The sequence below is a fragment of the Oxyura jamaicensis genome, chromosome 20 (genome assembly GCF_011077185.1).
Source record: "Oxyura jamaicensis isolate SHBP4307 breed ruddy duck chromosome 20, BPBGC_Ojam_1.0, whole genome shotgun sequence".
Taxonomy (NCBI): domain Eukaryota; kingdom Metazoa; phylum Chordata; class Aves; order Anseriformes; family Anatidae; genus Oxyura; species Oxyura jamaicensis.
Window position 1 is genome coordinate 161,826 of NC_048912.1, and position 26,110 is coordinate 187,935.

At 47.1% G+C, this 26,110-nt stretch overlaps 1 protein-coding gene and 1 long non-coding RNA gene across 2 annotated transcripts in view; one reads left to right on the forward strand and one right to left on the reverse strand.

Moving 5' to 3' along the window:
* LOC118176648 overlaps positions 1-397 on the forward strand; it is a 25,068-nt gene extending 24,671 nt beyond the window's left edge. The window contains exon 3 of the long non-coding RNA XR_004755496.1: positions 386-397. This is a non-coding gene — a long non-coding RNA (uncharacterized LOC118176648). The remainder of the gene's footprint in view (positions 1-385) is intronic.
* Positions 398-16,450: 16,053 nt separating this feature from the next.
* Positions 16,451-21,414, reverse strand: SRSF6 (serine and arginine rich splicing factor 6). The gene is made up of 6 exons (XM_035343916.1): positions 21,154-21,414; positions 20,612-20,760; positions 19,089-19,216; positions 18,654-18,862; positions 18,206-18,295; positions 16,451-18,095 (listed from the first exon to the last, which is right to left on the reverse strand). Exons 1-6 carry the CDS (start codon positions 21,258-21,260, stop codon positions 17,732-17,734), a joined length of 1,047 nt encoding a protein of 348 aa, XP_035199807.1. The 5' UTR covers positions 21,261-21,414; the 3' UTR covers positions 16,451-17,731.
* Between the last annotated feature and the right edge of the window lie 4,696 nt (positions 21,415-26,110).

Consider the following 26,110-nt stretch of genomic DNA (forward strand, 5'->3'; position numbering starts at 1 on the left):
GAGGTTGGACTCGATGATCTTGAGGTCTCTTCCAACCTAGAAATTCTGTGATTCTGTGATTCTGTGAACAACAATGGCCCATCCGCCTGGGCTGGGATCACTGCTGTCTCTGTGCTGCTGTACTGGCAGGCTGGAACTGCAGGCTGAACTCAGGTCTGACACACTGTGACCTGTGGATGAGTCCAATGGGAGCACCTACACTGTCAAGTGTTCGTGGCCATAGGTAAGTCCACTGTGTAGCAAGTGCAGCTCAAAGCGTCTGTGGCCACAGAGAAGTCCATGCCACAGCAGGTAGATCTTGCAGTGTCTGTGGATAAGGTCATGCCAGAATACCTCAAAGTATCTGTAGCAGTGGATGAGACCACGGCAAAGCAAGCGTCCAAAGGCACCTCTGAAGGGACTGTGGTCAATGGAAAGGGACACACCAGAGCAGGTACACCTCAAAGCATCTGTGATCATAAATAAGCCCATGACACAGCAGGCTCTTCAAAGTCTCTCCAAAGTCTCTTTGAAGAGACTTTGGCTCATGGAGAAGGCCGTGCTGGAGCAGGTACACCCCTAAGGGACTCTGGCTAATAGACAAGCCCAGGCTGGAGTAGCAGCAAGGGGAGTTCACTGTAACATTAAACCCTATGGCCTGGTCCAAACAGACAAAGGGTGGAGATTGTAACGGAAGTCAGAAGTCACTTTAAAGGGTCTCCTGCAAGCCCTCATATGATCCATTAAAGATAGTCCATCACTGGATAATTCAGGCTGGAAGGGACCTCATAACCTCTCCAGCTCAATCTCCTACCCACAGCAGAGCCAGCTATAGGATCAGACCAGGCTGCTGACGGCTTTATCCAGGCTGGTCTTGAAAACTCCTGGAATTGAAAATACTTCCTACAAATTAGCACAATCCTCAAACTAACACATTTCTTTTCTGGTGACTGCTCTAGACAACGAACAAAAGTTACTTATGTTCTAAATTTTTATTCAGTTAGTGTCCTGGATGCAATCATGATAGGGTTAATTTTCCTCCTAGCAGCATGTACAGTGCTGTGTTTTGGGTTTAGGATGAGAATAATGCTGATAACACTGTGATGTTTTAGTTGTTGCAGAGCAGTACAGTCAAGGACTTCTCAGCTTCTTGTGCTGCCCTGCCAGTGAGGAGGCTGGAGGGCACAAGAAGCTGGGGGGGACACAACCAGCACAGCTGGCCCCAGTGGCCAGAGGAACATCCTGTGTGTCATGGCGAGCAATAAAACTGGGGGGAGTTGGCTGGGGTGGGCTGCCACTGCTTGGGGACTGGCTGGGCATCAGTTGGCTTGTGGTGAGCAATTGCATTTGTGCAATCACCTGTTTTGTATATTATTTTTTCCTTTTTTTTTTTTTTTCCTATTAAATGGTACTCATCTCAACCCAAAGTTTTAGTCAACTGAAAAGTTTTCTTTTTTCCCCCTCAATTCTCTCAATTCCTTCCTACTGTGACGGAAGCAAGCGAAAGGCTGTGTGGTGCTTTTCTGCCTGACAGGTTAAGCCAAAACAGTCCATTTTAGTGCCCAATGTGGGGCACGAAGGGTTGAGATAACAACAGATCCGACCAGTGTGTGTTAGAACAAATTTGCTTGCAATATGTTGTAAGTGTTACATTAATTTAATAGTTGCTGGTCACAATATTTATTTATTTGCTCTCAAAGTTTATTTATTTGCTCACAATGTTCTTTTATGTAATGCTGGCTTACTGTTTCTCACTTCTGAGGACTGTCTTAAGGTTGGTTTTGGTTTCCTAAGTCTGTATATAATATTCACTTATGTTACACTGGCCATGAGCCTAATCTTATATTTGTATTCAGCACTGCTGTCATCCTTGTACTTTGGGAACTACTTTATGGAAATTATTAATAAGTACACTTTTTACCTTTTCTCCACAGGGAGCCAATCTATGGAGGACACCTTCCCCTTCTCCTCCAGGCTATTTTCAACGGCTCTTCAAAACTTAAAATATTCTCAAGATGTTCAAACAAGTATATTCCTATTGCTATCTCCTGAACGTGTTTCAGGTTTTGTCTAAGGTTAAACAACTATTTAAGAATGCCACCCAGAGGTCTGTCCTGAAGCAGGAAAGCTGAGTAGCAGGGAACGTGGGAGGATATCAGTGGCACAAGAATAGCGCTACAGTGCTTTGGAACTTCACCCCGGAATGAATGCAGAACACTGAAAAACTGGTAAAAACTTTGTTGTTGCCCTGGCAAATGCAAAGAGACACAAATCACTGAAACATGGTGGGGCTTGCCCTACGCCTACCAAGCCACACTCAACACTAATCCAGTTCCCACCCGAGACACTGTGGCTAATCCATCTCCAGCAACAGACACTGTAGCTAATCTAACTTCTGCTACAAGCACTGCAGCTCCTCACACTCCCACCACAAACACTGTGGCTGAAGCAGAGAGCCAAGCCACAATGGTATCAGCCACCCCTGTAGTCAAAAAGAAACAACGGCAGTGGAAGTCAGTTCATATGGTATGGGAAGAAGCAGCGTCTCCTCGGAGGTATGAGGAGGAAGAACTGGAAGAGGCAGGCTGCTCTGCAGCAGGACCATCAAAAGAACAGGATGGGGAAGAGACAGAACTCATAAATGAGTCTGAAACCACGCAATCCTGATCCCTGAGAGAGCTGTGAGATATACAAGAGGATTTCAGCCCTCATCCAGGTGAGCACATTGACACCTGGTTGCTCTGATGCTGTCGTAATGAGGCCAGTAGCCTGGAATTAGATGGCAGGGAAGCTAAGCAGCTGGGATCCCTCTCTACAGAAGGAGAAATTAACAAAGTGATAGGAAAGGGGGCAGAAGTCCTCAGCTCCTGGAGGCAACTCCTGTTAGGCATCAAGGAAAGGTATCCTTTCAAGGAAGATGCTTTATGTCACCCAGGTAAGTGGACCACCACAGAGAAAGGTATCCGGTACCTGAGGTGCTGAAGGTGATTTATAGTGACCTGGATAACAAGCAGGTAATCAATGATCCAGACCAAGTCCATTGCACATGGTCAATGAGGCAGAAGTCTGTACAGAGCACACCATCATTGTGTGCTAGTGCACAGGCAGTGACACCTGGAAAGATGGAGACGAACCAACTGTGGATGTAGTGGTCAGCCAATTCCAGCAAAATGAAGAAAATTTCTCTTCTTCTCCATGGGCCTGCATCTCAGTGGTGCAGAAACTGTACCAAGAGGTCCAGCAACTCAAAGAGAACATATCTTCCTTCTGCACCAAGAGTGCCTGATTCCCATCCATGATCTGATTCATCACCTGGAGACCCAAGAAGTGATCAGGAAGACTTGTTCATCCTTTAATAGTCCCATATGACCAATGAGGAAGTCTAATGGTGAGTGGAGGCTAACACACTACCATGAACCCACCAACGCAATCGACAGTAGAAACAACCACCAGATGGCTGGAAACATATCCTGTGCCCCATGCCACTGCTCAAAACACTACTGTGAGCCTTGATAAGCAAGTCTTATGGTGACTTGGAGCCCCAGAAAGAACTGAATCAGAGAACGGGACTCTTTTCTCAAACAACTTCATAGACACCTGGGTCAAAGAGCATTGACCAGGTATATCACATCCCCTATCCCCTATAACCAGCCTTAGGGAAAATTGAATGATACAATGGAATGTTAAAGAACACACTTCAGTGCAATGGGTGCTGGGACATTCAAACATTGGGATACACATTTAACAAAAGCCCCTTGGTTAGTTAACGCTAGAGAATCTGCCAGTTGAGCTGGCCCTGCCCAATCAAAACCCCTTATGTACTGTGGAAGTGGATAAAATTCCTGTAGCGTGTGTACAAAACATGCTGAGGAAGACCGTCTAGGTTATTCCTGCCTCAGGCAAAGGCAAGCCCATCTGTGGAGTTGCTTTTGCTCACGGACCTGAGTGCACTTGGTAGATAATGCAGAAGGATGGGGAAATCCACTGTGTACCTCAATGAAATTTGATTCTGCGTAAGAATAGCCCATTACTTGAATAGTATGATGCCAATTGCTATATAATGCTGTACATCATGTCAATGGTATTACAGTAAGAATCATCCAAACAAATGAAGAACAAATCTTGATGGAACCAGGCAAGTGAAGTGGTGATGGAGCCAGAGCTGGCTTCGGCATGCAACAATCCAACACCACGAACCATCTCCGTGAAGAAGTTCCTTCTCATATTTTAAGTGGAACCTCCTATGTTCCAGCTTGCACCCACTGTCCCTTCTCCTGTCATTGGGTGTAACTGAGAAGAGCCTGGCTCCATCCTCCTGACACTCACCCTTTACATATTTATAAACATTAATGAGGTCACCCCTCAGCCTCCTCTTCTCCAAGCTAAAGAGACCCAGCTCCATCGGCCTTCTTGGCCACAAGGGCACAGTGCTGGCTCATGGTCATCTGGCTGTCCACCAGGTCCACACTTAGGTCTCTCTCCCCTTCACTGCTCTCCAACAGGGCAGTCCCCAACTTACACTGGTGTCTGGGGTTGTTCTTGCCCAGATGCAGGGCTCTACACTTGCCCTTGTTATATTTCATTAAGTTTCTCCCTGCCCAACTCTCTAACCTGTCAAGGTTCCACTGGATGGCAGCACAGCCTTCTGGTGTGTCAGCCACTCCTCCCAGTTTAGTGTCATCAGTGATTGAATGTATTTTCATTAATGAATATGTTGAACAGTACTGGTCCCAGTAGCGACCCTTGAGGGACTCCACTAGTTACAGGCCTCCAGCTCACCTCCATCCCATTGACCACAACCCTCTGGATTCTTCACTTCAGCCGATTCACCTCAACCCCCAATAGTCCAGACCACACTTCCTCAGTTTAGCTGCAAGGATGCTGTGGGAAACAGTGTCAAAAGCTTTACTGAAATCAAGATAGACCTTTCCATCATCCATCCACCTGGTAATGTCCTCATAAAAGGCTATCGGGTTGGCTAAGCATGACTTCCCCTTGGTGAAGCCATGCTGACTGCCCCTAATGACCCTCTTATCCTTGATACGCCTAGAGTCAGAGCCAAGGATAAGTTGTTCCATCATCTTTCCAGGGATGGAGCTGAGGATGACCAGTCTATAGTTACCCGGGTCCTCTGTCTTGCCCTTTTTGAAGACTGGAGTGACATTTGCTTTCCTCCAGTCCTCAGTCTTTTGAGTTTCTCAAGATGCCTGCTAGCGAGGAGGCTGGGGGTATACAAGGAGCTGGGAAGAAACACAACCAGGACAGCTGACACAAACCAGCCAAAGGGATATTGCATACTACACAACATCACAATCAACAATAAAAACAGGGGGAACTGGCGAGGGGAGCTACCATTGCTCAGGGACTGGCTGAGCATCAGTCGGCTGGTGGCAAACAATTGTATTGTACATCACCTGCTTTGTGTATTCTTTTTTCCTTTTCTTCCTGTTTCTTTCCTATTATACTGTCTTCATCTCAATACCCAAGTTCTACATTTTTTCCCCTAGTTCTTTCCCCCATCCAGCTGTGTGGTGCTTATCTTTTTGCTGGGTACAACCAGAACAGCTGGGAACTTCAAGAGCTTTCAGACTACACGTGTCCCAGTGACATCCAGTAAAAACTTGACCTGCCCCTGGCAGGACCAGACCAACATTTGACCAGGACCAAGCCAACACTACAGAGCTTTCAATAATCCCTCCATCCAGATTTTAAAATAGCAAGCAATTTTAGAGGTGAAAGCTAGTTTCGACTTATCAGAGTTATCCTGGAGTTATCCTGTTTTCCTGGTATTGAGCATGTAATCATACATCATACTCATTCCTGCCCTTGGCACGGGGGTTGGAACTAGATGATCTTTAAGGTCCCTTCCAACCCGAGCCATTCTTTAATTCTATGATTCTATGTCCTACAGAGGGGGTACTTAAGACATAGTAGCCCCTTGCTCACCAGCAAGCCTTCTAACTCATTCTTTCATTGGGTTACTCAAAGAGAACTACAACTCAGCATATCCCCTCCTCTCTCTCACCTTCTCTTGAGGGACAACAAAGGACCTCAGGCTCCCTGCTCTGGGGTCTAACAGAGAAGCCAGAAAGGAGAAATGCCATCCTACGACACCCCGGCTACACGTGTATGACTGACCTGTTGTCCCCCAAGAGACCATCATGACATGTTAGCTGGAAGGAATACTTTCTCACAAAAACACCTTTCATCCAGAAATGCTCTTTCTTGGCCTGCTTTCCTGCAATACAGCAGTTTTTGCAGTCATGTTCTCAATGTATGTGTATAGAGCCATCCATCTGCAATCAGACCCTGCCAGCATATTTCAACCAGCTTTGACAAGATATATGTCTCCATAATAGTGGTCCCTGGTAGTAAAACCTTCACATCTGAGAAGCAAAGTATCCAGCAGCAGGGGGACTTGCAAAGCTAGAATTTCTATTGTTGCTACACACAAGAGGCTCCAACTCTGCCACGGCCTCACACTCTACCTCTCACAAACCCATGACAAAGCCAGGGGACTATCTGTTGGCAGATAGGAAGGCTAAGCTCTGTGCAACAGGCCATAACGGAGCAGGGAGACGAGCAGCTCTCAGCTCAGGGACATGCTACAGCCCCAGCAATCAGCACTTTATAAAGCACAGTGCAGTCAAAATTTATATATCTTTTCATCACAAAGTTGGCTTAAAATAGCTGTATCTAAAACAATATAACATGTTTACTGGTTTTGTAGCTTCTGAGAATTTAAAACATTATTTCTGCACTGGTATGCTCTGGGGGATGCCTGTCTGGAAAGCAGCTTTACAGGAAAGGGCCTCGTGGTCCTGGTGGACACTATGGTGACCATGAGCCAGCAGCATACCCCTGCCACAAGGACAGCTGAGGGGATCCTGGGCTGCATTAGGAGCACCACAGCAGGTCAGGGGAGGTGCTCCTTCACCTCTGCTCAGCACTGGCGAGGCCACAGCTGGAGCACTCAATCCAGTTCTGGGCTCCACAGCACAGGACAGACATGGAGCTACTGGACAGAGCCCAGGCTGAGACATGGACACTTAATTAACTCCAGTGGCAAAACTGAGCTTTTAAGAAAAAGCAACACCTGGGATCATGCTAAAACTACAGATGGTATTACAAAGCACTGCAGACAGGGAACTGGGAGCTGATTTCCTGGAACTTCCTTTGTCTTCAGGCATTGCCCAGAGCAGGCATTGTAAGAGATTAATGGCACTGTAATAGTATTTGCTCCATATAAACATAGGAGAACACTCAGCAGCACCCTTCACACAGGCAGGCAGTCCAGTGGATAAAGGCAAAAATACACACCTCTTCCTTTCCAAATCTGACTGCTTTAAACCCATGAGGCAATAAATCCTCTGTAGGTACATCAGGCCCCCCAGACCCTTTAAGTTTTTGCTGCAGCACAGGGTGAGGTTTGGAGTAGACTGAGGCTGTCTCCATTGCCTTTCTCTGTGCTGTGGCTTTTACCTACAGCACACCTACAGGGTGAAATGTTCTTCAGGGTGATGAGAGCCTGTTTTTTGTATTGTACATTTCAAGTTACTGAATGGATGCTGTGAACACAGAGATGGGAGGGAGAAGGGCAAGAGAGCATCAAGTGGCCATTTACTTCAGGTACAGTCACAGTTAACAAAGCAGAAATGCTTGGAACTTCTCTCCTGGTGGCTGTGTCACCTGCCATCCCAGGAGTGTCACTGTCAATGGGACCTGCTCCTGGGCCTGTGGATGACTCAGACACACACCTGGGAAGAATAAGCAGTTATCAGTGATCTAATATGCCATGCTGGGGCTACTCAAGACCTTGCCAGCCAGCTCTGCCTCCAAGCACTGCTCAGAACATCCCAGCATGCTATTGTCTACAGCTTGGCTTTTGAAATTTATACTCTAATGCTGCTGAGGTGCTCCCTGTTTGGCCAGACATTGTGCTCCGGTGAAATCCACAGCAGGCAGACTCAGGCATGGCTGATCACCGTGCTTGGGGGAGCACAGCTCACACTGGAGCAGTGCCGGTTCCCCACCTTCTCACCCAGGCCAAGTTAAAACTATCACCTCTCTCTGCTTATTCTGCCCTCACTCACCAGCCCTAAAAGGGCTCAAGGTAACATCATCCAAGCTCAATGCTAAGACCACAGGCAGCCTGAAACTCAGGCAGCCAACATCTGTGTGCCGATCCCCACAGAAGTACAAGTTACACTTATGAGCAACCAAAAGCATCCAAAGAGGACTAAGATATGATCCCAACACATTTTAAAATGTCCAGTCTTCTATCTTCTTTTATAACTAATACAGAAATACATTCAGAGTCTGCCCTACACCATCTCCACCATCCCCTCCGTAGCCTGAGCTATTTGTTGCACTGCTCCCTAGGCTGGACTAACGCCACGCTGCAGCCACTTTCAAGGACTGTAGTCGTGTCATCCTCAGGTGCCAGGACAGCACATTTTCATGCACCCTTTTTCCAAATGGGGGCTGTGATCAGCCCATGACATTTAATCTCTGGCTCTCCTTCTTGGTCACTCTCTGCCCCTGCTCCAACGTGGAGTCCCTCTCATGGGATGCCGTCCTTCCTGAACTGATCCTGCAGGGGCTTGCCACAGGCAGCAGCTCTTCAAGAACTGCTCCCACATGGCTCCATACCATGGGGTCCATCCATCCCCCCAAGAGCAAACTGCTCCATCCTGGGTCCCCCACAGGCGGCAGCTCCCCCCAGACCCCTGCTCCTGCATGGGCTCCTCTCCATGGGCTGCAGCTCCGGCCCGGGGCCTGCTCCTGCAGGGGCTCTCCATGGGCCGCAGCCTCCTCCAGGCCACATCCACCTAGCAGGAGCCTTTCCACAGGCCACAGGGAAACTGCTGCTGTGTGCCTGGAGCACCTCCTGTCCTCCTGCTGCACTGACCTTGGGGTCAGCAGGGCTGTTTCTCACTCCTTGCTCTCCCAGCTGCAGTTGCCCAACAGTTTTTTTCCTATTTTCTTAAATCTGCTCTCACAGAGGCACGAACAACACTTAATGGCTCGGCTCTGCCACTGGTGGGGCCCCTTTGGAGCCAGCTGTAACTGGACCGTATCTAACATGAGGCAGCTTCCGGATTCTTCTCACAGAGGCGACCCCTGCAGCCCCCCACTACTGCAACCTTGCCACATAAACCCCATACAACACGGTAAGAGCACTGTCTCACACCACACAAACTCTGTTTACTCTCCCTAGCACTCAGCAAAGGGTGGAATGAAAGGGGTTATCCTGTTCTCCCAAGAAGCCACCGTGGCGGCAGACCAATCTGTGCACCGTGATCTACAGCCAATCAGTACAGAACTTCCTCCAGAAGAGGCACACATCCGCAAATACTTTTTTCTTTCCTTTTTTTTTTTTTTTTTTTTTTTTTTTGGTTAGCTATGCCCCCCATTGTTTGGCATAGTGTTACGCATAAAGAAAAATTTCTGTCTTGCACAGACATGACACAGTCCTAAAACGATCCCAACAGCCCCTCTCCCCCATCCGCTCAGCAGGGCCCGGGACTCCCGCTGACGCCAAGCAGCGGTCCCACGGATCGGGCGCAGCCGCGCACGCAGGGACAAGGCCCGGCGCCGACTCAGCCGCCTACTTCCCGCCGCACCGGCCGCGTCCCAGCCGGCACGGGCAGCGAGGGCTGCCCCGGGTTCCTTCTTTCCCGCCCACCGGCAGGCCGAGCCACAGGGCCGTTGCCCGCCGCGCAGCGTGCAGGGCCCATCCCGGAGCTCGCCGCTTGCCCCGCGGCCGCGAAGGCACGGCTCTTCTTTCAGGACGTGAAAATGGCGGAGTTCTCCCCCCCCCACATCCTTTCCGCGGGGAGCGCCGGGGCCGCCTCGCCTGCAGGGGGCGGCGCGCAGCGAGGGCGCCACAGGCAGGAGCTGCCCCCGCAGCCGGCGGCCGGCAGGGACCGGCCCCGCGCCCTGACCTGCCCCGGGACAGCGCGGCCAGCACAGCGCAGGGGCCCGGCCGGAGCGGGCAGTCGCTCTCGGCGCGGGTAAGGCAGGGCCTCCGGGCGCGCCGGCCCCGCTGCCCTTGGCGAGACCGAACTGCAAAGCTGCCGCGCTGCTAGTCCTGCCTTTCAGGGAGAGAGAAAAAAATAAAACATAGGCAGAACCCCAGCGAGCTCGCCGCAGCGGCGAGCCCGGGCTGACAGGGGCGGGGAGGCGCTGACCCCAGCCTCCGTCCGCCGCGGGCCTGGGACCAGCAGTGCCCCTGCCATCCCGCTTACCTGCACGGCGGCGCCCGGCGGCCCGCACCGCACCGCACCACATCGGACGGCCCGGCCAGGGCGATGCTCGCGGGGCCGCGCCGAGCCGCGCTGGAGCCGCACGGGCCGGGAACGGGCTGCGCAGATGCGGGTGACAGCCGTGCCGCCCCGCCGCTGCCGGGCTCCGCGGCGCCCGCGCGGCCCGAGGGCAGCGGAGCCCCGCGCCGGGAGGGGCGCTGGGCGGCTCAGGCCGGCCGCGTGCGTGAGTGTGTGTGCACGGGGGGGGGGGGGGGGAGCGGTAATTGGGCAGGTTGAGAATGCATGCACTTAATGAGTGCTGTCGCCATGGTAACCCGTGTATTCTTCAACGCTGCAATGTTAATTTTTAATCTGACCGCATTATTTTGGGGAGCTGCCTGGCCGCGCACGGCGGGTCGCCACGGCAACGCGCAGCCCGGGCACCACCGACGCGGCCGCGGTGCGGAAGGGGCCGCGAGGTTCCCCGGGAGTAGCCCGCTGCCCGCGGTGCCTTTCTCCAGGACGCGCCACCGCCACCGGGCCCGGCCCAGCTCCGCCGGACCCTGCGCCGAGCCCCGCAGGCACGGAGCGGGCGGCGGGGCCCGGCCGGCGAGGCCCGGGACGCGGCCTTGGAGCAGCGGCGAGTTCCGGGGCTCCCCAGCCCTCCGGGCACCGCCGGTGCCCAGCACAGAGCACGGGTGGGACCCGGCGCCAGCAGTGACCGCCAAGGACCAGTCAACCCAGCCAAGGCAACGGCATGCAGCACGTGGGCAGCAAAACAGCCGTGGGGTAGGAGCGAAGGCAAGTGCTGCCCAGCACAGAGTTCCAGGAAGGGGAGCACACCAGCTTGAGTGCAGCTCTTGGTGCCAGTTCTGGGCAAAGCAGAGAAAAGCTGCACTGCCACTGAGCAGCGGAACAGCATCTCTGCTTACACCCAAGCCCTGGAGAGCTGCTGTGGACAAGACATGGTAGCTTTGATTGATGTTGGAGGGAACAACCCCACTCAGGAACTCTGATGAACTGTGGCAGGAACAGTAAATCCAGCTCTGCCACGTTGTCTCCACCCCTTTTCATAGTAGAAGCAGGTAGTCATGAAGCACTTTGTTCCCACAATACTGAGGAGTCGGGCTGAGCTTGAGCGTCCCAGCATCTCCCATCCTTGCCTTGCATTGGGGTTTTGAGGTGGCTTAAAAACAATTTTTGCCCTTTTTCAAAAATTAAGCTTGAAATTGGGCTACATCAGGCAGGAGGCATGAAAGATGGGAGCTCTTCTAAGTCATTAATGTTAACCTAACTCCCCTGGAGAGCAATCAAACTCCATTGCTGATGGTAACATATCTAATCTTACCCAGCAGTTAAGAGACCTCTAAGACCAAACTAGTTCCTGAGGCCTCATCTGAAGTAGGCAAGCAAGAACAAGAATTGCAAAAAGGTGTACAGCTGTTGAAAACAGTGCTTGATACACGTTGGACAGGCTGGGAGATGCAACTTTCTGTACACCCCTCAGGCCACGTCCTGCCATATGAAATCCAGGGTAATTGGTATTTCTGCTTGCTTTGGGGAGAACAGGAGCAAGCTCTCTGTGTCTAATGTAACTGCCACTTTCAATAATCTGAGCCTACCAAGAGACATACATAAGAGACATAAATCCTAATGCATCCCTGCTGTACGGGATGGCAGTACCCTGCAGGTGGCTGTGCCTGCCACTCCTCACCTTCAGTTACATCTCACACTCATTTGACCCAACAGCCTGGGGTTGTTGCAAGGACTGAGACCTTGCAACACATGAGGCAACATAAGAGTTTGAACTATAAACCAGCACACATAGCTTCTATTCTATTAATTTGCTGGGCAAGTCACTTCGGTTCTGTTCCTCAGTTTCACTGTCTCTAGAGGGTTTTCATGAGCTGGTAACTATGAAAAACAATTCTGCTTATGGTTGTCAAACATAATAGGTGACACCCAAATTATGGCAAATGGTGCATTACACTTTCAGCTCATAGAGCAACATTTATTAATCATCAGAAAATAGACCAAGACAAGGTAACTAAGAGGCACTTTTAAAATATTTTATGCTGTCTTCCCAGTTACTGGCAGCATTTAGTCTAGGCTGAGTGGCATGCCTCTATCAAGTAGCTCAGCAGAACAGGATTTGCAATCCCAGGGCAGCCGTTGCATACTGCCCCTCAAGTTAATTGCACAATGTAATTGTTGTACCACTACAATCACGAAAGACTGTATGCAGCATTATTTTCTTCTCATGTTGATGCTGAGCAGTGATGCTGACACTGAGCAGTATAAGGAACATAAATGCTGCACAGGAGAAAGGTTTTGCACTTTACCCATTTCTAGGAGCAACATTTCTCTTGACTAGCAGATAAATTAGATGCAGTTGTACATTGTGATTACACCAAGTAGATGAGACATGATCTATTTCACACCTACTTACCTAACAGCATTAATATTTACTACTCATACACACAACATGATCTGTTCCAGGAGCTGCACAGACCATTTATTTGCCAAATTCCACCTACACCTCCACCCACATGAGAGCACAAGCTACATCTTCCAGTCACCTCCAACTCTGGCTTCACCTCCATGATTTTCAGTATTTTGGGCTGAAATCACTGAACTGTGGTCCTGTTTAGTCAAAACATTCAAGCAAAACTTAAGGTTTTGCTTTTAAAACAAGTCAAAATACTCCTTTTTAAAAATGTGCATTCAAGATTTCTAAATCAAAGCAGGTCACCCTGCAGGAGCAAATTTCTGTGAACAAGAGGATGTAGCCCTGTAAGTCAGAGAATCACCCAGGATCATGTCCAAAACTATGAACTATTGTGAAGAACATACCTTCCAAAACACGTGCTAGTTGTAGACATCCTCCTATTGCCACTACTCTTCCAGCAGTATAGATCATACCAATTGCTGTGATCCCTTGCATACAGGTTACTGCACCTGTGTTTATTTAGCTAAGCAATTTAGACATTTTATTGAAAGATGTTGCTAAAAGGAATTAAGCTCAAATCCCACAAAACCAGGTAAAATGAAACAACTGAAACTTCTTCAGCATCTGCATACATGTTTAGCAAAAATAATAGCGTAAAGAAGCTTTGAGAGTTAAGAGCCCACATTCTACTATTCAAGTCTACCTAACCACAAAATAAAACTTGGGGACAAAGGGTTGATCGCATTAATACTTCCAAAGCTACAGGTCACTCATGAAAAGCATTCTGACTCATCAGCTACATAAACATTTTCCTACTGTCTGCCAGAATTTGAGACACAGCGAAGGTGTGACGCATTTGCACCATCTACCTTTACGGCAGATATTTAACATCATGTGAATAGTTAATTTATGAAATTTGCAATTGTGTCAAACACTGAAGCACAGGAAGAGACCTGTTTTTAAAAAACAGGAACAGGTTTGTAACAGACTCTGAATACCACCACAGAAGTTCTAAACTTGACATTTTTTTAATGGTACAGCATTGATTTCTCCTTCAAAAACTCCTGACACTAACATTTAAAAATCAATCCTTCAATTCATGTTTGATGACAAAGCATATTTTTTTCAAAAACAAATTTATATTGCATCATATATTGCATTAGTTAGGACACCTAATACATAAACACATCCCCCTGTCCTGGTTTCACCTGGGATAATTTTCTTCCTAGTAGCATGTACGGTGTTGTGTTTTGGGTTTAAGATGAGAATAATGCTGATAACACAATGATGTTTTAGTTGTTGCAGAGCTTCTGTTTAGTCAAGGACTTCTCAGCTTACTGTACTGCCCCATGAGTGAGAAGTCTGGAGGTGCACAAGATGGGAGATGACACAACCAGGACAACTGACCCCAACTGGCTGAAGGGACATTCCATGCCATATGGCATCACGCAGGACAGTAAAAACTCAGGTGGGTTGGCTTGCAGTTAAGGGTTAAAATTGAGCTATGAGCAACACCAGGTGGTTTTGCCATCACCTACTGCTGCTACTGCAGGCTGAACGAAAGCACACGCTACAGCCCCACAATACAGGTATGCATCCAAGTCTTCTGTGATCTTTTTTTTGCACTTCTATGAAGTTTGAGACATTATTCATGCAAACAACATTTTTGTAACATCTAAGAGAGGTCTCAGAAATAGTCGTATTTGTGAACACACCTGACACCAGATTGTCTTCCACTGCCACAAACAAGTAACACTAGCAGAGCTAAAGTGATTTTTATTTTTATTTTTTGTTAGGGGGTTTTGTGGATTCTTAAGGTTATAGAAAGTCTAGCACTTAACTGCACTGGCTCAGGATCTGGCACTATTGAAATCCTACTAGCTTTCCACAGGAAAAAATCCAGAAGAATCCAGGTGATACCAAGGAATTCCTGTTTCATTAGTGTAGTAAAAGGCCATTTAGCATTTGTACTGTTACCAAGAGAGATATCACACATTGTTCCAGTAATGGTTAAATAGAACTTCAACGTTTAAAGGAGCTATAGGCAGGTTGGTTAAATCCAATCTAGGCCCTTCCTCCAAGTATTCACGAATAAAGATGACTTCACACAGTAGTCCTAACAATATTACTTTAAAAAGCTAATATAGTTTTAATACACTGTTATCAGAGATGGTAACTACTACTATAAGGCCAATACAAACTCACACTGGGAACCAGTCATAGAAACCAACTGTCATTAATATCTACAGGTACATGCAAGAAACTAATTATTGTGTTCTTTTATTACAAATTTATTGAAAAGATATGTAGCTTTTAAGCTACTATCTCCAAGCTCACAATTCCTGTTTAGAGGAGCATGCGTTTTACCAAAAGATAATTAAAGGGCAGCAATTCTCCAGGAAATCCAACCTGCCCCAACTTTTTTTAAAAACCAACATGCTTTCATGTCATTAAGTTTCATGGAGGTAAATAATTCCACACACGTAACAGAATCATCTGACTTCCATTATAAGTCCCCAGTAAAACCCCCAGCGTTGATGCCCAATGCAGAAAAAGTACAACCTGCAATGATCAGAACTTACAGCATGTAAGCTTACTGGCCATTATGCTAAAATATACCTTAACTAAAACCTCGTTTCTTTAGGAAAAAACAAAAAACTTTTATCACTAAACCTAGTAGCCTGCTCTCATTCCAGATGCAGAAAATAAACTTTGATACCAAACACTCTCCATAGCTGTAGATTTACTTGTAACAGAAATATCTACAAAACTCCATGTGGGAAAGCTAGGCATAGCAGCTCAAACAGTGCAGATCTTTTCCATGCTTGGGTGTTCTGGTTTCCATTAGGATAGAGTTAATTTTCCTCCTAGTAGCTGGTAGGGTGCTGTGTTTTGGATTAGGATGAGAAGAGTGCTGATAACATGCTGATGTTTTAATTATTTCAGAGCAGTGCTTACACCAAGCCAAGGACTTTTCAGCTTCTCTCTGTCCTGCCAGCGGGCAGGCTAGGGGTGCAGCAGGAGCTGGGAGGGGACAGACCCAGGACAGCTGACCCAAACTGGCCAAAGGGGTATTCCATACCATCTGACATCATGCTAAACAATATATAGGGGTGGCAGGGCTGGATGCTCAGGGATAGGCTGGGTGTCAGCAGGTGGTGAGCAATTCCATTGTGCATCACTTGTTTCATACACATCGTTATTAAGACAGGATAATAATAGTACTACTAATAAACTGTTTTTATCTCACCTCACAGGCTTCACTTTCCCGTTTCTCTCCCCCATCCCAGAGAGGGAAGGGGGAGGATGAGTGAACAGTTGTGTTGTGTTTAGATGCTGACCAGGTTAAATCACAACATTGGGGTAGATACAGCATTGAAAGTGTGCAATACAAAAGTAATCTGATCTTCTGCCAACATAAGCCTTGAAATCATTTCAGTTCATATTTCACTAGGAATGTGCGCTTACCAGGCAGAACAAGCTTTACTCATCTTTAGATCCCTTCTTGTACTAGAAGAACTACAAGTATGTAACAGGCAAAAGTTGAAACTGTGATAAGGAAATAATGAGAAGTGTTTAGCTAATACAGCAACTCCAGGCAATTTGGCATCGTCTCATTTGAACGCAGCTCCTTGTACATGATCCAATTTATCTCAATAGATGTCTAAAACCCTGGGAACTCAGAGATGCTTTCACATTCAGTCACACTTTAAGGAAGGACAATGAAAAGCTAATGAATTTTCTAATGAAAAACTGTTTGGTTGACTAGCTCATCTCAAGCACAAAACCAACTTTATTTCAACAATTCCCAAGTCTCCTGCTAAAACGAAGTAGTTACTCCAGTAAAAGAGGTAAGTAGGATAAATGGTTATTTCCCCAGCATTCCCCCAGAAGTCCGTAACACTGTAATAAACACAAGAGCTTCAGTTACCAATTTAATTTTATACAAGTCAAACTACACATTGTATAAAGAGTAAAAGGCAGTTCTAATGTTTCCTATTGCATGTTACAAAAATCAATTTAGCTATAAAGGGGAAATTTTGGGATGAGTTCTATTCCACAATTTAAGTGAATTGGCAACTGTGGTGTAGCAAAGCCTTTGTTAAGACTAGAACTCTAGCTCGAAGAGATTACAATTCCAGTAAAGTTCAGATTCACACACAGTAGGATTGTACTTCTATTCTGAAGCAAAATGTTAACATAAATTGAGTCAAAAGGGAGGGAAGACAGCTTTATTTAGCTAGTTTTCATATCCAATAGATATTTTGAGGCTGACAAACCATACAACATACTAGTAACTTGGACCACATCCAAGAGACATTAGTGTCTGACAATTGTCACTTGATAGTTAAGCAAAAAAATGTCAGAGCTTTCATTCTTTTAAGTTTCAAAAGTATGATTTGCAGCAATACTGTATGACACAGGTTAGAGTACCTTTATTACCTTTAATACAGTCACAGTATCGGGGGGGAATGTTCTTTTGGCAAGATGCAACACAAATGCTCCAACTTGAGTTTATTGCTGGTCTAAGGTTTTCCTAGTATTGTTAACAGTTTATAGTTTTGCAGCCTGCTCCCAACAAATTAAGATAAGCTAGAGAATTATCTGACCTGCTCAGCAAGGTAATCCTACCTTTTGTAGCAAGCTGTAAACCTATGAAGCCAATGATACTCAGTTCTAAAACCACAAAAAAAGATACCTTCAAAAAAGCCCAGATTTAAGCTTGTTATATTCACTGTTTAATATAAAAACCACTTTACACTTAAGAGTAGTTAAGTTACTCCCGTGGAAATGTTATAAAATCAAAGTTTTAGCTGAATTTCTAAAAAAAAAAAAAAAGGGGGGGGGGGCTTTTCCTGCTTTGTACCACCATCCGATCTTGTAATTTCAAATTTAGGATACAAATTAAACCTTTATGCCTCATTACTTAGTTCTCAGGCCATCTGCTCCTGCAATAGAAAAAAACAACTTTTGAAGTACTAACGTAACACTAATGGCCTGACAAGTAGGAAAAATGTTCCATAATAGTGTGCAATTTAAGAGGAGAGTTCTAGTCTTAATCTCTTGAACTAGATCTTGATCTTGAGCGAGACTTTGAACGAGATCTGGAACGGGACCTCGATGCAGCTCTTTTGGGTGGTGACTCTGAACGAGCCTTGGTAGATGGCTGCTGCTGTGGAGAATTGGAACGAGACCTACTCCTTGACTTGGATTTAGACTTAGCATCTCCTTTACCATTTTCTTTGGGAGATCGAGACCTGGACCTGGACCTGGACCGAGACTTCTCAGACTTCTCCTTGGATCTGCTGTGAGAGCGTGAACCCCTGTCAGACTTGGGTTTCGATTTGCTCTTCGATCTAGACTTCCTGCTTTTAGATCTGGAACGTGAGCGGTCTTTGCTTCGTGACCTGGATTTAGATCTTTTCAAAAGAAAGACAGTTACTCTACATGATCTGAAGTATACTTATAGCTGTTGTAAATAGTTATCAGCTAATAAACAGCAACTAACAGGAAGCAATGTATCACTTACCTGGAACGACTTTTAGAGACACTACGGGACCTGCTGCGGCTGCTCCTACTTCTACGACTTCTGCTTCTAGACCGTCTTCTAGATCGTGACCTAGAAACATTTAACATTAACATTTCACATCCCTTAACTCTTTGTCTGGTGTACCCTGCTATGCATTCTAACACAGAAAAACTATTACAAAACTTCTCAGTAATACACCCACATCAATACATACCACTAACCCACCCACACTCAATATACTGTCAGCTAATTACATCTGATGTTTCAAACAAAGAATTCTCAACACCAGCTTTGCCATATCACATAAAATAATTCCTTCCACATTTCTCAGGAATTGCCCTATTCCTAGAATATCAATTGAAGGTAATTACTGTAGGCCAGCCTATATATACCCATTCTCAAGTTCAACTGGTCTTGATATAAGAGAGTAACATGTCCCTGAAGTTACCTTGACCTGCTGCCAGAGTAAGATCGCCTATGGCTTGACCGTGGCTTGTCTTCAACCAGCCTGATTTTCCTTCCATTTATCTCTGTGCCATCCAGTTTGTCCAGGGCACGCTTCATGTCGGAGTATGATCGGAACTCAATTACTCCTTCATTTGTCCGTTCCTTGTGAGCATCTGCATAGGTTACCTCCCCAGCTTGCCTCATGAAATCCTTGAGAGTAGATGAAAAGTTACACAACCACTCCATATACTTGTACTCTGCAACTACATTAGCTTAAGACAAGTCTGAGCAGATGTAAAAAGCACTGTGTGCATTCACATGCACATTCATACTTCTCAATTACTTCTATTTAAATCGAAATGAACTATTACGTAAAAAGGAAGTTACTGGTTCCTGCTAATCACAACATGCTCTATTACAGAACATTAATACATACTTTCAAATCCTGCCAACTACAGCGACTGGAAAGGTTTTCAACAATCAGTCTGTACTCTGTACGAACAGGCGGTCCATATTTATCTCTTCCAGATTGTCTCCGACTGCTATATCCGCCACCACCCCCACCTTTATTGTGCAAAGAAATAAAGTTAGATTGTCTCCTAGCATGAAGAAAACTAAAATGTTCTGAAAAAGTTAGTTAAACAGTTATATTTACTGGAGTAGGACTTTATTTCTCTATGCCTCCAATAAACTTTCAATTTTGCCATAATCTGTATTAATGGCAAATCAAACAGACTAAAATCCTACAAGTCTGTCCTCCTAAGATCTGTTAGAGAGTGACTGCTCCTTAGTAGATTCACCTTGCTAAGTTTTATTTTACAGAACATTGTAAAATATAAAACTTAACTGATTACATGCATTTCTACATTTTACAAAAACGTTTACTAGTTACACTAAGTACTTACATCACAGTATGAGGTTTTTGGTGGTGGTTTGGCCACAAAACACGCAAGGTAACAGTCACCTAGTTCAGTTTAACCAGTTTTGTCTAACCCTTGGAATCCTCACCATCACCCTGCGTCTAATGGCAAAAGGCTGCTGTCGTCATGGCTTCCGGTAAGGTCAGCCAAAGGGTCATAGGGCAAGGGTCACACAATGTATGGAAAAGCCATGGCCAATCAGGAAAGGCAGTCATCTTAGCCTCAGTGGACACAGCCTCAGCCCCACTGGTCACTTTTAAATTGAAACATCAAGGACTTGTTAAAAAGTTTGAAATTGAACATGCAACAATTTTAAACAACATACATTTGATTAAAAAAAATACAGATTCCCACCCCCCCAACACGAAGATTCTAGAGATTACTGAAAAGCGAACCATAGTACTTTAATTACAGTACCAGGCCAGTTCAGTTCAATATAGCTCAGCTCCTCAAGAAATTACACAACTTAGCTGAGCACAGAAATGTTTATGGTATCCCCCACTTAAGACAATAATTTCTTGCTTGAAATCCTCCCCCACCCATTACATGAAATTTTACAGCTGACTGCTTCTACCCCAACTATGCAATGGTATTTATTCATAAACATTAGTGATGGAAAATCACTGACTCATCTAAATGCTCCAAAGAACACTAGATTCTTTAAATTAGCAGAGCATATAAGTTTCTAAATAACAAGAAACCCTTTTTAGAAAAGGTCACAATTTTGCAGCCAGAATTGTTTCACATATTTGCATTTTTAGATTTAAGAGGATACCTGTGTGCAATGCTGGTGCCAGGAAGAACATCTATTAACACTATGTCTACAGACAGCCCGCTCCCAGTGATGCACCAGGTATCCCCTGCTACCATACTTGCAGAGATAGTGACAACCCACCCTCACAGCCCCATGGGACTTGGTCCCATCCACTCTATCACCCCAGGCTCTGCCCTGCCAACATAGCTGAGCTGCTTCCCCTTGCCTCCAGTCCCTTGCCCGAAGCAGCCCTGTAACCAAGCAGAAAGACGGGCCCATACTCACTGCGACTACTGTAGCTGTATCCATCCCTGTCGCGGCGGGGGCCGCGGGCGTGCTCCACGATCACGCGCTCCCCGCACAGATCCTTGCCGTTCAGCTCGTAAACAGCATCATCGGCGTCTCGGGAGTCCTCAAACTCCACGAAGCCGTAACTGGGGGAGAAGGAATAGGTCCGTCAGCCACAAGCCCAGCCCCGCAAGCACCGACGCGCGCACCGTGGGGACGACGCGCCCGACGGCCCCGCCTGGCTTCTCGCCGCCCGCCCCCCACCCGCTCCCCGGGGTTAGAGGCTGGCAGCGCGAGCCGCGCCAGGACAATGGGAGCCGGCCCCGCCGCAGCGCCCTCGCTCCCCCCCCCCGCGCCGCCGCCATTTTGAGTCAGGCGCCACGCGGCAGCGGCCGCGAGAGCGACCGACAACATGGGCGGGGGGGAGGGAGCCGCCAGGCGCGGCCCGCCCGGCCCTGCCGAGGAAAGCAACGCGCGGTACCGGGTACCGGGCCCGAGGCATTCGCCGGCCGACTCCCGGCCCGCAGCACGGCGCTCACCCGTTTTTGAGGTCGACCTCGAGCAGGCGGCCATAGCCGCTGAAGAAGCGCTGGATGTCCTTCTCCCGGACGTGGTAGCTCAGGCGGCCGATGTAAACGCGCGGCATGTCCGCAGCCAGAGAGGGAGGGAAGAGGAGAGGGGAGGGAAAAAGAAGAAGGAGGAAGAGAACGCGAGGGAGAGGAGCGCGGGGAGAGGGTGCCGGGAAGACCACGAGCACACTCCGTCGCGGCCTGCTCCGCAGCACAATGGCGCCCGCTGCCCACGGCCGCTCTTATAGAGGGGGGCGGGGCCGGCGCGGACGTTACGGCGAAGGCGAGGGGGGAGGGGAACGCCACCGCGTACGTCATCACGTTCCTACGCACAGGCAAAAGCGAATGGGGGGGGGAGCGGTGGACGGTGTGTCTACGCGCGTGCGGGGAGCTCGGGGCGTGCTCCGGCCGGGCGGCAGCCGGCACTGCGCATGCGCCCGGCTGTGGCGGGACTTGTCCGACGGTCCCGGCGATGCCACTTGCGCACGCGCAGCGGTGTCTGCCGCGGGGTGAGGCCGCGTCGGTGTGGTCCGAGGCCTTGTCTGCGCTCCTCCGCCCCGAGGGGCCCAGCGGTCGCCGAGCTGCGGGCCGGAGCCCAACCTCTGCGTTACCCGCAGCGTCCAGCTCACCAGCTCCACGCAGTTCCGCACCCGATGGGGTGCTGAGAGGGGACGGGAGGGGGTGGGCGGCCTCGTGGGGCTGTGCTCAGCACATTTGGGAACAGTGCCCCGTGATCTGGGCTGGGCGCTCTAAACAAGCCCCTGGCATTAAAACACTCCATTCCTAGCATTTGTGCTTTTCTGTAAGTAGCAGCAGGTCTCTAGTGGGCTGGGAAGCCTAGTGGCCTCTCTTCGGTTGCTTTCCAGACACAGTTACTTGGGAGCCAACCTTTATATCAGATACAAGTTAACAAGTTCCATATCCTGATTTGCTTTGTTGTAAATAAGAAGCACCCTCCTGCAATAAATGATTGAGTCTCAAATAGAATTCCAATTAAAGTTAGCAATTTATTAGAGGAATAAAGGCAAGCAAACAGTACTGGCTGCGCCAGGAGCTTGCTCCGCCAAGACGCGCACCCCACAGTTCCCATTCTGGGCTTATATCTCCTCTACTAATGCATATTCATTGATGGGTGTGTCCTCCTTCAAGCATGCCTTCTTCTTCTGGAATCTTCTGGAATCTTCTCGACCCCAGACCACATACATGCTCCAACCCCAGACCGCATACATGCTCCCCCCCCCACAGTCTTCTGCTTAGCAACAACACTGGTGCAGGCTGTTCCTGTCAGGACCATTGCAGAACACAAGAACTACATACATACATTAACCACCAAATGTAAAAAACATATACATACATTGATCACCAGACACGGTAACTATATACAAACATTAACCATCTCCATTTCTCCAATCTTGAGGTTATACAAGGATATATAAGACAGTCACATTCTATCATGTGGCCCTGGCATTGCTCTATATTGACACGAATCAGATGAACATATCTCACACCTCCCAATATATTAAAACCACTGTTTCACTCTAATGGGCTTTTCACAATAATGTGACTACATACTATATACTATGGTTTGTATATTTGATATAAATACATAGAAGTATTTTCTAATAAGTTCGTTTTATATTGTATACGATACAAGGGGGAAAGAACACATTTACTTCTGCTCCTGAATTTTCTCAGCTGCATGAAAAGCAGCTCATATTCACCTAATGCATTACCTGATGTAAATTATGAACATTAATGTCAGTAATATAACCCAACAAAGACACCAAGATTGCCTTCAATTTTAAGGATGTCGCTACACTCCATGAGTTAATCCTCAACAAAGCAATTACAGAGGTTGTATTAAAGAAGTTGGGGGAATCTCTTACTCTTGTTTTTTTTTTCTACTTTAATAAAACCTTGATTCGTATAATAGAAGATGTGGTAAATTAGTGGGGGTTTGTTCATTGTCTTTGAGGAATTTGGAGAATCTGTTGGGGAGAGAAGGTTGTAAAATTTAATTGCCTTGATAAGGGAGGAAGCAGGAGGGGGTGTTGGGTGAACATCCTTGAGTTAAACCAGACTCTGTGAAATTCCTTATCACAAGACATCCTTTTTTGCTGCTTCACTACCCCCACCTGAACACGGAGCAGAGGAATAACGACCCCCCTCTCAACAATAGACTGCGCAGCCTCAGCCAGTTCAACAAGTCCTGATAAGCCGAAATTCAACTGCTATAAAACAGCAACCCTGGAAAGGGAAGTTGCGTGCTGTTGCGGAGCGGAGACTCCCCAGCCGCCCAGCGCTGTTTTGCTTGTGTCTGCTTACTTGATTAATAAAATAATTTCAATAGACCAGAAAATTGTGTGGTCTAATTTATAATAGAAGAGACAACAGGTGACCCTTTTCTCTCCATCATAATGGATAGTGCTGAGAAGATTTTATCAGTTAACGGAATCTTCTCTCTCTGCCTTAGAAAGACTTACCAATTTACAAGCCTGATATATTTTTTTCTATACAATAAGCACCAGGAGATACTTTGACTTGTGAGTAAATTTAACCATTAACTAGGTTGTAGTGTTCATCAGCTCTGTGCTGGAAGTTTAAAAGGCTTTGCTTATTCCCACATAGCCCAGCACAGAGGGGATTGTCACAAGATATGCTGTACCTTGTGCTAAGCATACAATCTGGCAGAGCTGACGGTTATTTCACACTCATGAGCTTTCACCTATTCTGTTTGCAAGAAAGTTCTGAAGCACCAATACTTTCTAAGTAACAGGACAGGAAATGTATTTTAGCTGTTTGTTGCTAAAATGCGGTAGCATTCATAAGCCTGTCCCATGGATAGCAATGCCATTGTGATGAGTGTTGTATACACAAAATTAAAGGAAGGTTTCTCTTACCAAAATTTTTAAAATAAATTATAAATAATTTGTTTAATAAAGTCATTTATGTCTTTGAGATAACTACCTGTTATAATACGTGATCATTAAGGTCCTCTACAGCTATATCTTATTATTTTCCACTCTTGTTCTCTAAGAGGATAATGATTCACTGACCCAAATTTCAAAAATAGCGGATATGGTTATTCATTTGAAATTATCTGTGCTGGCACCCACCACGTAGGACAGCTGCATTCTAATGCTTGGTGGAAACAACCTGATTATGTATTTCTTGTTAAAATGTCCTGTGCTTGGTTTAAGATAATGTATAAGCCTGTACATAAGTTCAAGGATAAGGAAAGCTAAGCCTGTTCTTAAGGGCTTCCCTGCAAGTGAATGCTCTTCAAGATGAGAGCCTCAAAGGAACTGCCTTTTCCAAAAGGACTGTAGCTCTGTACTTTCTGCACAGTCCATAAAAGCTTATATCTCATAGGTGATGACACTCAATTTCAACATCTCTGCCTCTTAGTACAAGGAATTTCTTTCCCCTCTCCAACAGTAAAAATAAGTTCTTCATGACAAGTGTTATCCCTGCATCCTCTGATCTCTGAGACTTTCGGTTGATGTTTATTTCACTGCTTTTTCTTGGGAGAATATTCCCAGACAGTGTCTCAGAAATAGAGAAAAAATAGTCTGTTCAGCTAAGGGCTGGATCATAAATGGGTACATATAGTTAGTTGTAGCTGTGGTCAGCCCATGACATTTTGTCTCCACCGCTCCTTCTTGGTCATTCTCTGCCCCTCCTCCAACGTGGGGTCCCTCCCACAGGATGCCATCCTTCTCGAACTGGTACTGCGGGGGCTGACCACAGGCAGCAGCTCTTCAAGAACTGCTCCCACATGGCTCCGTACCACAGGGTCCATCCCCCAGGAACAAATTGCTCCAACTTGGGTCCCCCACGGGCAGCAGCTCCCCCCCAGACCCCCTGCTCATGCGTGGGCTTCTCTCCACAGGCTGCAGCTCTGGCCTGGGGCCTGCTCCTGTGGAGGCCGCAGCCTCCTCCAGGCCACATCCACCTGCTACACCGGGGACTCCTCCACCAGCTGCAGCGTGGAGATCTGCTCCATGTGGGACCCATGGACTGCAGGGGGACAGCCTGCTCCACCAGGGGTCTCTCCACAGGCTGCAGGGGAACTTCAGCTCCAGTGCACACAGCACCTCCTGTCCTGCTGCACTGACCTTGGCACCTGCAAGGCTGTTTCTCACTCTTCTCACTGTTGTCTAGCAGATTTTTTTTTTCCCTTTCTTAAATATGCTGTCACAGAGGCGCAAACATTGCTTATTGGCTTGGCTCTAGTCAGCAGCAGGGCCTTTATCTAACATGGGGCAGCTTCTAGATTCTTCTCACAGAAGTGGCCCCTATGGCCCCCTGCCACCAAAGGGCCCCCTGCTACCAAAACCTTACCACATAAACCCGCTACAACTAGTAAAGCACACATGCAGAACAGCACCCATCCAGTGACAGAGGAATTGTGCAGTTATCTCCACACAGTACAGTGCCCTTTTTTCCAGAGAAGTATCGGTGCCTGTAGCCTATATGCACATATTCAATAATGATACAGAGGATGTGACCATATGGGATACGAAATCCCTTATTTCATGGGATACTGATACAAGAGCATTGACTGACACATCTTACAAGCCTCTGAGGGCCCCCATTATACGCTCTAGGAGGATATCTTAAAGCTCTTTGCAGATGGCCACAGAGAGAGAATTTGCTGAGGCCAATGGAATGTGAGGGAGGAGTTATGCTAGGATCTTGCAGCCTTGTTTCCTTATTTTCAAATCCTTGATTCCCACACTTTTGCCCTTTTTCTTTTCACTGCTTGTGGGTCAATAATCAGTTGCCTGTTTTTCACGTTGTTTCTTTTTCCCTCTAGCATGCTCCTATCTTACAAGGCACAATGGCTGGGTTAAGACCAGACTGGTGCATAGTAAGAGAACAACAAAAATCCCTCTGTTCCAGGACCATTTAGAGAACCATTTGA